Source organism: Macaca thibetana, chromosome 14 (genome assembly GCF_024542745.1).
Source record: "Macaca thibetana thibetana isolate TM-01 chromosome 14, ASM2454274v1, whole genome shotgun sequence".
In the NCBI taxonomy this organism is placed as follows: Eukaryota; Metazoa; Chordata; class Mammalia; order Primates; family Cercopithecidae; genus Macaca; species Macaca thibetana.
The window spans coordinates 65,747,145-65,762,208 of NC_065591.1; the positions used below are offsets into that span (position 1 = coordinate 65,747,145).

General features: G+C 40.2%; 1 protein-coding gene across 5 annotated transcripts in view; it reads right to left on the reverse strand.

The window, feature by feature from the left end:
- The window catches only part of C2CD3 (C2 domain containing 3 centriole elongation regulator), a 155,335-nt gene that overhangs the window by 99,102 nt on the left and 41,169 nt on the right, over nucleotides 1-15,064 (reverse strand). For all 5 annotated transcript variants that reach the window (XM_050756034.1, XM_050756032.1, XM_050756035.1 and 2 more), the window contains one exon: nucleotides 3,206-3,353. In XM_050756034.1, coding sequence (XP_050611991.1) covers nucleotides 3,206-3,353 — 148 coding nt within the window. The remainder of the gene's footprint in view (nucleotides 1-3,205; nucleotides 3,354-15,064) is intronic.

Below are 15,064 nucleotides of genomic sequence, written 5' to 3' on the forward strand. Positions count from 1 at the left end.
AGATACATGCACACATATGTTTATTGCAGCACTATTCACAATAGCAAAGACTTGGAGCCAACCCGAATTCCATTAATGATAGACTGGATTAAGAAAATGTGGCACATATACACCACGGAATACTATGCAGCCACAAAAAAGGTTGAGGTCATGTTCTTTGCAGGGACACGGATGAAGGTGGAAACCATCATTCTGAGCAAACTATCACAAGGACAGAAAACCAGACACCGCCTATTCTTACTCATAGATGGGAACTGAACAATGAGATCACTTAGACACAGGGTGGGGAACATCACACACTGGGGCCTTGGAGGGTTGGAGAAGGGATAGTATTAGGAGAAATACCTAATGTAAATGATGAGTTGATGGGTGCAGTAAACCAACATGGCACATGTATACATATGAAACAGACCACACATTGTGCACACGTACCCTAGAACTTAAAGTATTAAAAAAAAAAAAAGGTTATTGACAAGGTAATCAAGATCTAGATGAGTCCAAGGGCTGAAAGGAATTAAGGTTAACATAAACTACATTGCTCAACAGCTAAGAATTTCAGCTACCAAAATACAAGGTAATCACACTGTGAATGCTATTCAATATTAAGAATGTCAAACACTGACTTTGGGGAAGGAACATTGTAACTCCTTGACTTTCCCGCTGTCTCATGGTCAGTTAGTTCACTCCTTCTTTCAGGCAACAAACATTTTCTAAAATTATTTTGTTCAAATAGCATGGGGGATTATGTAGTACCATTCACACATTCATTTATTCACTAAGTATTCACTGAGTGAGCACTCGGTATCTGTCAGGCCTTTGCTGTACTGGTAATAAAAAGAATGAAGACACATTCCTGCGTACAAGGGACTATATCATACAACGTGGTAAGAGCTATAATAGAAATATGTGCAAGATATATGGGTATTCAGGTAACAAATTATGCTTGGAGAAGTCTGGGATGATTTCTTCACAGAGGTGATGAGTTGATCTTTAAGAATTAAGTTTATCAGATGGATAAGAGCATTTCAGCATTCAAAGTAGAAGGATTAGTACCAGCAAAAAATAGGGAGATACAAGAGCTAAGGCCAGGTGCAGTGGCTCATGCCTGTAATCTCAACCCTTTGGGAGGCCAAGGCAGGAGAACTGCTTGAGCCAGGAGTTTGAGACCAACTTGGACAACATAGTAAGACCCTGTCTTTACAGGAAAAAAAAAAAAAAAAGAGCTAAAATGTTTCAGAGTGTCAAGTGGCATGAGACTCCAGTAAGGCTGGAGACTCCGGTGGGTAAAGGGTGTAAGTGGGAGACAAAGTTAGAGAGGTCATTCACGGTCAGATTCTAACACCATGCTCAAGACTGACGACACACTGTGGTCTAGTAGAAAAAAATACAGGCTTTTTGTCAGATAGACTAGGGTGAGAATTCCAATTCTGCCACTTAATTATTAGTACTTAACCTCTTTAAGCTTTTGTTTAATGCTATGTAAAGGAGAGATAATACTATCTCATGCAGCTGGTAAAAGAATTAAATAAAATAGAGCTGGACATGGTGGCTTATGCCTGTAATCACAGCAGTTTGGGAGAGTGAGGTGGGCAGATGACTTGAGGTCAGGAGTTCAAGACCAGCCTGGCCAACATGGTGAAAGCCTGTCTCTAATAAAAATACAAAAATTAGCCAGGTGCAGTGGCATGTGCCTGTAATCCCAGCTACTCGGGAGGCTGAGGCAGGAGAATTGCTTGAACCCGGGAGGCGGAGGTTGCGGTGATCCGAGATTATGCCTCTGCACTCCAGCCTGGGTGACAGAATGAGAGACTCCGTCTCGGAAAAAAAAAAAAGAATTAAACAAAATAATGAATGAAAAACAGTATTTAGTGCTCCATTAGTTTCAGCCATAAAAAAAAACAAACAAACAACCCGCCCAAGTATTTAATAAATGATAGATAAGATGTGAAGTCCCTAGCACACAGAAAATGGGTAATAAATATGTAATAAATATTTCCTCGTTATCCTATAGGGAACATATTATCAGTGATGACTGTGAAGGTGGGAAGTCATGAAATCCTAACAGTTCCTAAGGTCTTTCTCACCCACCTCCTCGTGTCCAATCCCACTGCTGCTACTCTCATTCAGGCATTCTCTCTCATACCTCCCGTAGCCCAGTGGCTTCCTATCTGCTTCTGGTTATTCCCTCTTCAGTCTGCCCCCCTGTATGGCTGCCAGACTCAGATTCCTAAAACACTCTTGTGATATGTGACTTCCTCTTCACCTGACATGAAAAGCCTTTCACAGATTGGCTGCAATGTGCTAGCCTGCCTTTTCAACTTCTTTTCCACACAAATTCTCATCTAGTCAACTGGATCCCTTGTAGTGCAAAAATGTGATTTTCTGCACAGGTCATTCTTCTACACCCATTTTGTATCTTTTCTCTGCTTCTCAAAACACTATCTTTCAAGTCTCAGTTAAAACCCTTTATTCTTCATTATGCTTTTCCCCAACAATCTCATGTAAAAGTTTTCCCTGCTTCTTCCAAACTGTAGTAGCCCTCACTGGCTTACTACTGGGCTGGTATAAACTACCTTGTATTTCAGTATCTTTTTTTGACCTGGAGAAAAGGAAAATCAGGAGTATGAACCTTTGCACATATAAACAATTACTTGTGGAACAGGGATTGGACTTACTATGTATAGACTCTAGAAGATGCTAAGTCAGTGAAAAGAGCATAAGGCTTGACAGAAAAAAGAACTTTGAAAAAACCAGCGCTGCCAGAAAAGAGAATCCCTGTCTCACAGGCCAGAAGAGTTTTGTCTCCTACGAGTAAGAAGTATTTTTGGAATATTTTTAACAGATACCAGTTAAGGATGGTTCTGAGGGTGTAACTACATCAGCTGTTCCTTATAAAAGCTCTAAGGAAACCATATAATACATTAATTAAACCATAGGCTTTGGACTCAGGCAAACTTGAATTTGAATTCTGGCTCTAATACTTATTTGTTACATGTTTTTGCACAAAATACTCAAATTCTACTAGGCCTGTCTCAACATCTGTAAAATGAAGATACTACTTTCTTCTTCAGGTTGTCATTATGATTAAGTAAGGTAAGGTATGTAAAATGCATAGCTGTCTGGCAAGTGGTATCATGCCTCCAGCTACTAATATTATTAATACATTTGTTCTCTAATTCTCAGTGCTTTAGGTTCAATGACTTACAGGTACTGTATAAAATAAGTTCTCCAGAAGACTTTGGTCATACTGAGGGTCATTCAGTTCACTGCTGCAATACACATCACTCCCAGGAGATGGGCAATCTGGAGGAGAGCCTAGCCCATCCCAGAAATTGCCTTGGGATAATTCAGCACTGCAGAGATAAGAAAACAAAGCAGAAGAATTTTAACAGAAGTTTCAGCTGAACTATTCTCTCTTTAGTGAAACTTTCTGAAGTTCTAAATGTGGAAGGAGATATGTTAAACAAAAGACTCACATTAAACAGAAGACTACTGAATAAATATTTCCCAATTATACTACCCCTCCTCTGGGATGCTAACAACCAGTATTCAAAAACACACTACTGACACTGATTGTGATCTCATTCATTTATTCAACAAACATTTACTGGTCACCTATTATGTGCTAGGTCCTGGAAGATACAGAGATGGCTAAGCTAACACAATCTGTACTCTTGTTGTATTTACAGTCTGATAGAGAGAAAAAAAGGTATAATTCAATGAGTTAAATATTATACACTGATTTTGCAAAAAATTCACAGACACACCCACTTCCAATAAACAAAAATATGTGCATTTAGGACTAATTACGGTGATATTAGTTCTATACAGAATATAAAAAAATGAATAAAACACAGTTTATAAACTAATAGGAAGATAAGCATATAAGTAACTATAAACTCAGAATTTTGAAGGAACAAATTCTCCCTTTTTTTTTTTAAATCCTATGCTGGTCTCTCTCTCTTTTTTTTTTTTTTTGAGGTGGAATTTTGCTCTTGTTGTCCAGGCTGGAGTGCAATGGCATGATCTAGGCTCACTGCAACCTCTGCCTCCCGGATTCAAGTGATTTTCCTGCCTTAGCCTCCCTAGTAGCTGGGATTATAGGCACCCACTACCACGCCCGGCTAATTTTTGTATTTTTAGAGATGGGGTTTCACCATGTTGGTCAGGTTGGTCTTTAACTCCTCAGGTGATCCACCTACCTTGGCCTCCCAAAGTGCTGAGATTACTGGTCTCTTTTTTGATAGCAATTTTTACTTTCTACCTTTCTTTCAGTTCCTTGTATAAATTCCATATTTTTCCTCAAAGTTTAGGTTCCTTGAGGGCAAAATATGCATATAGTTCTGTTTCTCCTACATTAATTAGCATTTAATAAGCACCTGTTAGTGAACTTAATGATTTCTTAATGAATATGATGCCAGGTACTGTGCTACAGATTTTATTTATTATTTCTTTCCATGTTGCTTCCTTTCAAGTTAGCTGCTATACTTCTTTCCTTAATTTCTCAAGAAAATAGTATATAATCACTACCTTCAAATTAGACAGTGTTCTTATATTATTTTGAACAAGCAGATAGTTAACGTTCCCTTCCTCACCTTTCCCTGGGCTACAGAAGGGTTTCTCAATCTCAGCCCTGCTGACATGTTGGGTCAAACAGTTCTTCTATCTTTGGGACTGTCCTATGCATTTCAGATCCCTGGCCTCCACTTATCAGATGCCAGTAGCACATTCCCAGTTGTGACAACCAAAAAATGTCTCCAGACTCTGTAAATATCTCATGGGGTTGGGGTGGGGAAGAATCACCCCCTCCTTGAAAACCATCTATCTATAGTAACTCTCAAAGGTCAGAACAGCTTCCTAACTGCCATAATCCAACTAACAACTTCCCAGTCTACATGGCCTCTCTGCAGCTTCCGCAGCCCAGGAGTTTAAGACCTGCTTCTTTTTGAAACTCTACTTTTTGGTCTTTTATATAACTGTATTATTTGCCACATATACTCTCCCCCTTGTACATCCTTAAAGTTACGAAGATTTTTCCAGTTGCTTGTTATTCCCCACTTTGTACACCCTTAAATTTATGAAGACTTTTCCACTTTTTACTCTTTTTTGAAATTAATATTTCTTTGAATTTATTCACCTGTCTATGACATACTAAAAGGGCTAAAATTTGCCTGTGTTCCTTGGCCATAAAGTAAGCCTATTTTCAGTACTATCCTCTTCTTTTTCTTCTTAGACATAATTTTAAATAAAAGAATACACATACCTATTCTGAAAGTCAAATAGGACTACAAGGCTTATAATAAAAAACAGTAGCTGAGTGATTCCTCAGAGGGGATCACTTTCAATTCCCTTGGATGCTTCTTCTAGTATTTACCTCCGTATTTCTCTTTTTAAAAATTTATTAGAGACATGGTCTTGCTTTATTGCCCAGCCTGGAGTGCACTGGTGTTATCATAGCTCACTGAAGCCTTGAACTCCTGGGCTCAAGGGATCCTCCTGTCTCAGCCTCCTTAGTAGTAGCTAGGATTACAGGTGCATACCAACACACCTGGCTAATTAAAAATTTCTGTAGAGACAGGGCCTCATTATGTTACCCAGGCTAGTCTTGAACTAAACGATCTGACGTGGCCTCCCAAAATACTGGGATTACAGGTGTAAGCCCCCATGCCTGGCTTTACCTCTGTATTTTGAAGTGACACATTAATATACCACTATTTTCTGATTTTTCGCTTTTCTGTATGATCTATGAAAAATGAAGGACCCACTCTTTTACACCATTACACTTGAACCACACATTTCCCTTTTATCCATCTTCTCTATTTAGTTATATTACAAATTTTTTGGTTAAATTAATTTTCAGGGTTAATATTGTATCTGAGCCAAGTACAGTATAATTTATTGCACCTCTTTTCTTATACAAGTAATTATCCCTGGTATAAATTAACTGCCTTAATTTTCATTTGCTTAGTTTTCTTTGACCCTATTACTACTTTATGACTGAATTCTTCAAGAGAATTGAACATTTCCTAAGAGAGAACTGAAAATTTGGTCAATATATGTTCCATTCCCCTTCACCTCTTCACTCCTTAGAAACATCCCTACTGAAGTCAGGGATGCCCCTATACGGACTGCTTGCTCTCTCTCTATGTTATATATCCGAAATCTCCTTCTATCCCTCTTCTGTGTTGTAGCCCCTATTTCTTAGACTATATGTCTTACTCTTTCTTCCTAAAATCAATGTTCAGTAGAAGATATTTTCCTGTGGTTTTCTGAGGAATAGTGCAAGACAGGTAAACTTCTGAGAATCTGAATAAAGTTATTTTTACTCTACCCTCACACTTGATTAATAGTTTGATTAGGAGTAGAATTTTAGGTTGAAAATAATTTTACTTCAGAATTCTGAAGACATTTCTGCACTGTCTTCCAAGGAAGTGGTAGAAAACCTGATGTCATTCCAATTCCTGATATTGTATATGTGACCTTTATTCTTTCTCCCTTTCTGGAGGCTTTTACTATTGTCTCTCAGTATTTTAAAATTTCATAATTATGTGTCTTAGTATATCTTTTTTCATTCACTGTTCTGAGTTCTTGATCCTTTTTTTTCCCATAAACAGCTTTATTGAGATATAATTCACATACCATACAATCTTCCCATTTAAAGTGAGCAATTTGGTCAGATATGGTGCTCGCACCTGTAATCCCAGCACTTTGGGAGGCTGAGGCTGGTGGATGACTTGAGGTCAGGAGTTCAATACCAGCCTGGCCAACACAGTGAAACCCTGTCTCTACTAAAGATACAAAAAACTAGCTGGGCGTGGTGGCATGCGCCTGCAATCCCAGCTACTCGGGAAGCTGAGGCAGGAGAATTGCTTGAACCCGGGAAGTAGAGGTTGCAGTTAGCTGAGGTTGCGCCACTACACTCCAGCCTGGGTGACAAAGCAAAACTCTGTCTCAAAAAAATGAAAATAAAAAGACAAAATAAATAAAGTGAGCAACTCGATAGTTTTTAGTATGTTCATAAATGTGACCAACCATCACCACTCAATTTTAAAACATTTTCGTCATCTCAAAAATAAACTCCATAACCTTTAGCTATCACTACCCTGCCCATCAGCACTCCCATCTCTAAGGAACTATTCATCTATTTCCTATCTCTATAGATTTGCCTATTTGTACATTTCATCTAAATGAAATAAAAGTACATATATTTGCCTGTGACTGGCTTCTTTTTATTTAAGACAGGGTCTTGCTTTGCAACTCTGGCTGGAATACAGTGGTGCAATCACAGCTCACTGCAGCCTCAACTTCCAAGGTGCAAGTGATCCTCCCACCTCAGCCTCCTGAGCAGGCAGGACCCTACAGGTGTACGCCACTACCCCAGGCTAATTTTTTACTTTTTGTAGAGACGGGGTCTCCCTATGTTGCCCAGGCTGGTCTTGAACTCCTGAGTTAAAGTGATTCTCCCACCTCGGCCTCCCAGATTACAGGTGTGAGGTACCAACACTGCGCCCGGCCTGGTTTCTTTCAATTAGCATGTTTTTAAGGTTCATCCATGTTGTAACATGTAGCAGTACTTCACCTTGATGGCCAAATGTAAAAACACTGCTCTACTGTATGGATACTCCAGATTTCTTAATCCATTCATCGGTTGATGGACATTTAGTTAGTTTCATTTTTGGGGTTGCTTCATTTTTTTTCCATGTGGCTATCCAGTTGAATAATGCTGGTATGAACATTGGTGTACACATTTTTATGTAGACGTATGTTTTAATTTCCCTTGGGTATATAGCTAGGAGTTGAAATGCTGGGTCACATAGTAAATCTTTGTTTAAAAATTTTATTGTTTTCTGTCATATGGTAAATCTATAGGTATGAGTTTGAGGAGTTGACAGCCTATTTTCCAAAGTAGCTTCATCATTTTACATTCCTGCCGGCAGTGTACCAGGGTTTCAAATTCTCCACAACCTCATTAATGCATAGACTATTTGACTTTAGTGGGTGTGAAGTAGTATCGCATTGTCTTGATTTCCTGATAACAAATGGTGTCAAGCATCTTTTCATGTGTATATTGGCAATCTTTTTTTTTTTTTCTTTTTTTGAGACGGAATCTCACTCTGTCGCCCACCTCCCAGGTTCACGCCATTCTCCTGCCTCAGTCTCCCGAGCAGCTGGGACTACAGGTGCCCAAAACCACGCCTGGCTAATTTTTTGTATTTTTAGTAGAGACGGGGTTTCACTGTGTTAGCCAGGATAGTCTCGATCTCCTGACTTCATGATCTGCCCGTCTCGGCCTCCCAAAGTGCTGGGATTACAGGCGTGAGCCACCACGCCCAGCCTTTTTTTTCTTTTTCGTTTTTTTGAGATGGAGTCTCACTCTATTGCCTAGGCTGGAGTGCAGTAGTGCAATCTTGGCTCACTGCAACCTGCACCTCCCAGGTTCAAGCGATTCTCCTGCCTCAGCCTCCTGAGTAGCTGGGACTACAGGCGCACACCACCACGCCCAGTTAATTTGTTTGTATTTTTAGCAGAGATGGGGTTTCACCATGTTGGTCAGACTGGTCTCGAACTCCTGACCTCGTGATCCGCCTGCCTTGGCCTCCCAAAATGCTGGGACTACAGGCCTGAGTCAGCACACCCGGCCATGTTAGTTATCTTAATATATTTTTTTGGAGAAATGTTTATTCAGATCCATTGCCCATATTTCTAATTGGATTATTTGTTCCTTAATTATTAAGTCATGTAAGTTATTTATATGTTCTAGATATAAGTCCTGTATCAGATGTAAGGTTTGCCATTTTTTTTTCCCATTCTGTGGTGTCTTCTCACTTTAATAGTGTCCTTTGAAGCACATAAGTTTTCAATTTTGATGGAATCCAATTTATGTATCTTTTCTTTTGTTGTTTGTGCTTTTGGTGTCATATCTAAGAATCTTTTCCCAAATCCAAGGTCACAGATTTACCTCTATGTTTTCTCTAAGAGTTTTATAGTTTTAGCTCTTTCATTTAGCTGTTTTATCCATTTTGAGTTAATTTTTGTATACTGTGTGAGATAAGGGTCCAACTTCATTTTTTTTTTTTTTTTTTTTTTTTAGATACAGGTCTTGCTTTGTCACCGAAACTGGAATGCGGTGGTGTAATCCTAGCTCAGTGTATCCTTGAACTCCTGGGTTCAAGTAATCCTTCTGCCTCAGTCTCCTGAACAGCTAGGACTATAGTCATGTGCCACCATACCTAGCTAATCTTTTTTACTTTTATTTTTTGTAGAGATGGGGGTTTCACCATGTAGCCCAGGCTGGTCTCAAACTCCTGGCCTCAAGTGATCCAACTGCCTCAGCCTCCCAAAATGTTGGGATTACAGGCATAAGCCACTGTGCCTGGTCCCAACTTCATTTTTTCTGCATGGGGCCATCCAGTTGTTCCAGCACCATTTGTTGAAAAGACTATTTGTTCCCCCATTGATTGGTCTTCACAGCCTTGTCTAACTCATATTAGTTGACCACAGATAGATGGGTTTATTTCTAAACTATCAATTCTATTCCATGGATTTATACGTCTATCCTTATGCCAGTATCACACTGACTTGATTCTGTTGCTCTGTAGCAAGCTTTAAAATTGGAAAGTGTGAGTCCTACTTTTTTTTTTTCCAAGATTGTTTTGGCTGTTCTGGGTCCCCTGCAATTTCCTATGAATTTGAGAAACAGCTTGTCAATTTCCACAAAAAAGTCAGCTGGGATTCTGATATTGTGTTGAAACATAAACATAGGATTTTTTCCGTATATTTAAATCTTCTTTATTTCAACAATGTTTTACAGTTTTTATTTTTTTATTTTTTTGAGACAAGATCTCACTCTGTCACCCAGACTGGAGTGTAGTAATCACAGCTCACTGTTGCTCAAGGGATTCTCCTGCCTCAGCCTCCCAAGTAGCTGGGACTACAAGCATGTGCCACCATGACTGGCTGTTTTTCTGCATCTTTTGAGATAATCATGTGGTTTTTGTTTCTTATTCTATTGATATGGTGAGGCCGGGTGCGGTGGCTCACGCCTGTAATCCCAGTGCTTTGGGAGGCCAAGGTGGGCAGATCACCTGAAGTCATGAGTTTGAGACCAGCCTGGCCAACATGGTGAAACCCCATCTCTACTAAAAATACAAAAATTAGCCAGGTGTGGTGGCACACACCTGTAATCCCAGCTAGTTGGGAGGCTAAGGCAGGAGGATTGCTTGAACCCGGGAGGCAGAGGTTGCAGTAAGCTGAGACCAAGCCATTGCACTCTAGCCTGGGTGATAGAGTGAGACTCTGTCTCAAAAAAAAAAAAAAAAAAAAAAATTTATCTGTTTCTCTCTCTCTCGATACAGATATAGATAATGGTGGATCACATATATTTATTTTCAGATGTCAAACTAACTCTCATTCCTGGAATAAATCCTGCTTGGTCATGGTATAAAATTATTTTTATATGTTGCTGGGTTCGGTTTGCAAGCATTTTCTGGAAGATTTTTGTGTCACATTCATATTGATCTGTAGTTTTCTTTTGTGATGCTCCTGTCTGGATTTGCATCAGAGTAATGCCTGCCTCATGAGTTGAGGAGTGTTCTCTACTATTCTAATTTTTTAGAAAGGTTTGTGAAGAATTGGTATCAACTCTTCTTTGGTAGAATTCAGCAGTGAAGCTGTCTGGACCTGGGCTTTTCTTTGTGGGTAGTTTCAAAGTTACGAATTCAATCTCTTTAGTTAATTTTTACTATTTCAATTATTAATTGCTTTGTTAGAGGTCTCTTCATATTGTCTATTTCTTCTTTTTTTCTTTTTTTGGAGACAGAGTCTTGCTCTGTCGCCCAGGCTGGAGTGCAGTGACGCCATCTCGGCTCACTGCAAGCTCTGCCTCCTGGGTTCACGCCATTCTCCTGCCTCAGCCTCCCAAGTAGCTGGGACTACAGGTGCCTGCCACCATGCCCGGCTAATTCTTTGCATTTTTAGTAGAGATGGGGTTCCACCGTGTTAGCCAGTATGGTCTCGGTCTCCTCGTGATCCAACCGCTTTAGCCTCCCAAAGTGCTGGGATTACAGGCGTGAGCCACCGCGCCCAGTCCATGTTGTCTACTTCCTCTTGAGATAGTTTAGGAATCTGTCCATTTCATCTAAGTCGTTGACTTTATTGTCGTACAATTGTTCATGGTATTTCTTTACCATCTGTTTTATTTGTATACAGTTGGTATTAATGTCCCTGCTTTAATTTCTAATGCTAGTATTAATAATTTGAATCTACCCCTCCCTGGGAACACAGTCCACCAACTAGTAACTAAGGGAAGAGGGGGCCCTAAAGTCTTGCCTGCCTTAGCCTGGAGTGGGGTTTCTATTTCTGTGAGTTCGGAGGGATAGGGAGAGATATCTTGGTTCAAATACCAACATGAAAGCTCACGTGCTTCATTTCAGGGAAATTTACTTTTATAATTCCTTTCTCTCCTTTTTTCTTTCATCTTCTTTTTAGAATTCCCATAATTTGGACATTGAACCTCCTTAAAATATCCTCAATTTTATATTTTTTTTTTCCGATTTTCCAACTCCATTCTTTTTGTTGAACTTTCTGGGATTTTTCCTCATCTTTCTCTTCCAAATTTTGCATTAAATATTGTTCTCTGTTTACATGTTGAAGCATTCCTCAAACATCTACAAATTGTGGCTATCTGTTCATATTAAAAGTCAGGCACTGAAATGCTGACTGGAAGTGTCATATTCCCGTTGGGAGTGGGAGAAAACTTGTTGACTGGTTGGTTTCATTATAAAATAATTGGGCAGAGCTAGACCATTTTGTTGAGTAATCTCTAATGGTTGGTATCTGTACTTCTTTTCTCTTGAGCTAGACGGTTTCTCAGCAAAATATCAATCTCCTACTTGGGAGGTGATGTGGCTGTCAGTGTTCTAGGAGTCAAGAGGTAATGGGGATCAGAGGTAGGAGGGGTGTTCATCATTCCATATGCAGACTTTAATTTAGTCTCCATTTTCTTGGTATGGTCCTCACCACTACCCTCAGTTTGCTTGACAGCCTTGCATCTAAGGATCAGTTTGTAACCTCTATATATTAAACTGCTTGTCTTTCACTGGGCAGGGTAATGTCAGTCTTCTGGCTCTGGGGATGGGAGATGGTATTATAATAATAATATCTAACATTTATTGAGAGGTCATTCTGTAAGATGTTTACAGGAATTAATTCACTGAGTCCACACTACATATCACTGAAGTAGGTTATATCCTTTTTATAGGTGAGGAAACTGTAGTAGAAGGTGGTTAAGTAACTTATATAATGTTTTACAACTACTGAGTGGCAGAGTTCAGGTTCAAATACAGGCAATCTGGTTTGAGGTTCTCTTTCAATTAATCTCTATTCTATACTGTCTGTCCAGATCTTGGAGAGGGGAAAGAAGGATCTAATTGCTCCTATTTATTTTTTCTTAACCAGTCCTCATTTTTAGCCTCAAACTCAGATATTGCTTTGGTGTTTCTAATTCCTGCAGTAGTCTTTTTGGGCTACTGCAAACAAACTGTTGGTCCTCTAACCTCAAACATACAGACTTCTCTATTTTGCTAGGTCATTTACCTTTGTTCACCTGTTTTCTAGCTTCCAAAATTTTATTGATATCTTTCTTTTGCTGTCACCTCCCCTTTTGGTTCTTGTGAGTTTATGCCTTTTCTACTCTTTCATTATCATTTTGTTGAGGTTTATTTTATTTTGAGGCAGGGTCTTGTTCTGTTGCCCAGGCTGGAGTGCAGTGGCATGATCTGGGCTCACTGTAACCTCTGCCTCCTGGGCTCAAGCAATTCTCCCACCTGAACCTCCCCAGTAGCTGGGACTACAGGCGTGTACCACCACGCCAAGCAATTTTGCATTTTTTTGTGGAGACAGGGTTTCCCTATGTTACCCAGGCTGGTCTTGACCTCCTGGGCTCAAGCAATTTGCCTGCCTCAGACACCCAAAATGCTGGGTGTACAGGTGTGAGCCACCATGCCTGGCAAAGAATGGGGATAAAAGTTTTAACTTTTATTCTTACTTTCATTCTACCACACTCTCTCTGGGTGATCTTGTCCACTCCAAAACTTTCGGTTATTACAGAGTAGCTAACAAATCTCCAATTTTTATCTTTGGGCTAGTCCTCTCTCTTGGGCTTCAGCTCTATATATCCAAGTGCCTACAACTCAAGTTTAACAGATTTACATGCTCAAACTTGAACTTGGCCTTATGCCTGCTTAAGGATTTTCAATAATTTCAATCATTATGATCCATAAAGTCACTAGGGCAAAAACCCTAGGGATCATGTTTTACTCTTTGCCCTCTTTCTACAACTAATAAGTAATCAAATTCTGTCATTTCAACCTTTAATGTCTTACCTCTCCCCTTCTGCCAGGGAGAAAAAAACCCCCACATGATTTCCCATCTCTTCTATCCAATGCTTTTCCGTACTGTTGTGACAGTGATCTTCTGCTCAAAACATTTTGATGTTTACACAATTTTTAAGGTCCAGATTCATTAACACAATAATCAAAGTCTGGCTTCCACTTACCTTTTCCATTATACCTCTACTCACTCTACTCATTCCTACCATTAGCATATGATGAGTATGTAGTGTTGTCACTTCCCTGTAATAGAAGTCTAAACTTCAAGTCAAACTAATTGGAGGTTTTTTATTTTCTTTTTTTTTTGAGATGGAGTCTCACTCCTTCTATCATCCAGGCTGGAGTGCGGTAGCATGATCTCAGCTCATTGCAACCTCCACCTCCAGGGTTCAAGCAGTTCTCCTGCCTCAGCCTCCTGAGTAGCTGCACCACCATGCCTGGCTCATTTTTGTACTTTTAGTAGAGACAGGGTTTCACCCTGTTGGCCAGGCTGGTCTCAAACTCCCCAACTCAGGTGATCTGCCAACCTTAGCCTCCCAAAGTGTGGGGATTGTAGGTGTGAGCTTTTGGAGCCTTTGAAACACATGCTCTCCCATAACCTTTAAAACTTCGGCACATACTGCTTTTAACCACTATGCCCTATTAACTTTCCAAGACATGAATGTAGACAGTATCTTTTATATAAGAGACAATAAATAGATGAGTCTGGTTGGAGGGCACGTGTTATTCATAATGTTAACAGAAACAGCTACCAACAGTAAAAATACTATGTATTGGCCAGGCACTGTGGTTCATGCCTGTAATCCCAGCACTTTGGGAGGCTGAAGCGAGCAGATCACTTGAGGTTAAGAGTTCGAGACCAGCCTGGACAACATGGTGAAACCCTATCTCTACTAAAAATACAAAAATTAGTCAAGTGTGGTGGTGCATCTCTGTAGTACCAGCTACTTGGGAGGCAGAGGCAGGATAATCACTTGAACCCGGGAGGTGGAGGTTGCAGTGAGCCAAGATTGTGCCACTGCACTCCAGCCTGGGCGACAGAGTGAGACTCCGTTTCAAAAAAACCAAAAAACAGGCTGGGCGCGGTAGCTCAAGCCTGTAATCCCAGCACTTTGGGAGGCCGAGACGGGCGGATCACGAGGTCAGGAGATCGAGACCATCCTGGCTAACACGGTGAAACCCTGTCTCTACTAAAAAATACAAAAAACTAGCCGGGTGAGGTGGTGGGCGCCTGTAGTCCTAGCTACTCGGGAGGCTGAGGCAGGAGAATGGCGTAAACCCGGGAGGCGGAGCTTGCAGTGAGCTGAGATCCGGCCATTGCACTCCAGCCTGGGCGACACAGCGAGACTCCGTCTCAACAACAACAGCAACAAAAAAAACCCCAAAAAAAAACCCCTCAAAATATTATGTGTCAAGCATTGTGCTACTCTTTTATGTACATCATTTTTAATACTTACAACAATTTTGCAAGGTTAGGTACAATTCCAATTTTACCAATGCCTCTGAAGTTCAGAGATACCTGCTTAAGGCCACAAAGCTAATTAGAGATGAACGTCGAATTTCCACTTGTATCTGTTTAAAATCCATGCCTTTTCATCATACCATGTTAACACTGGTGTTGGGGAAAGAGTTGGGAGGTAAGAATGGTGAGGTAGAATGGGATCATTCTGTAAGTG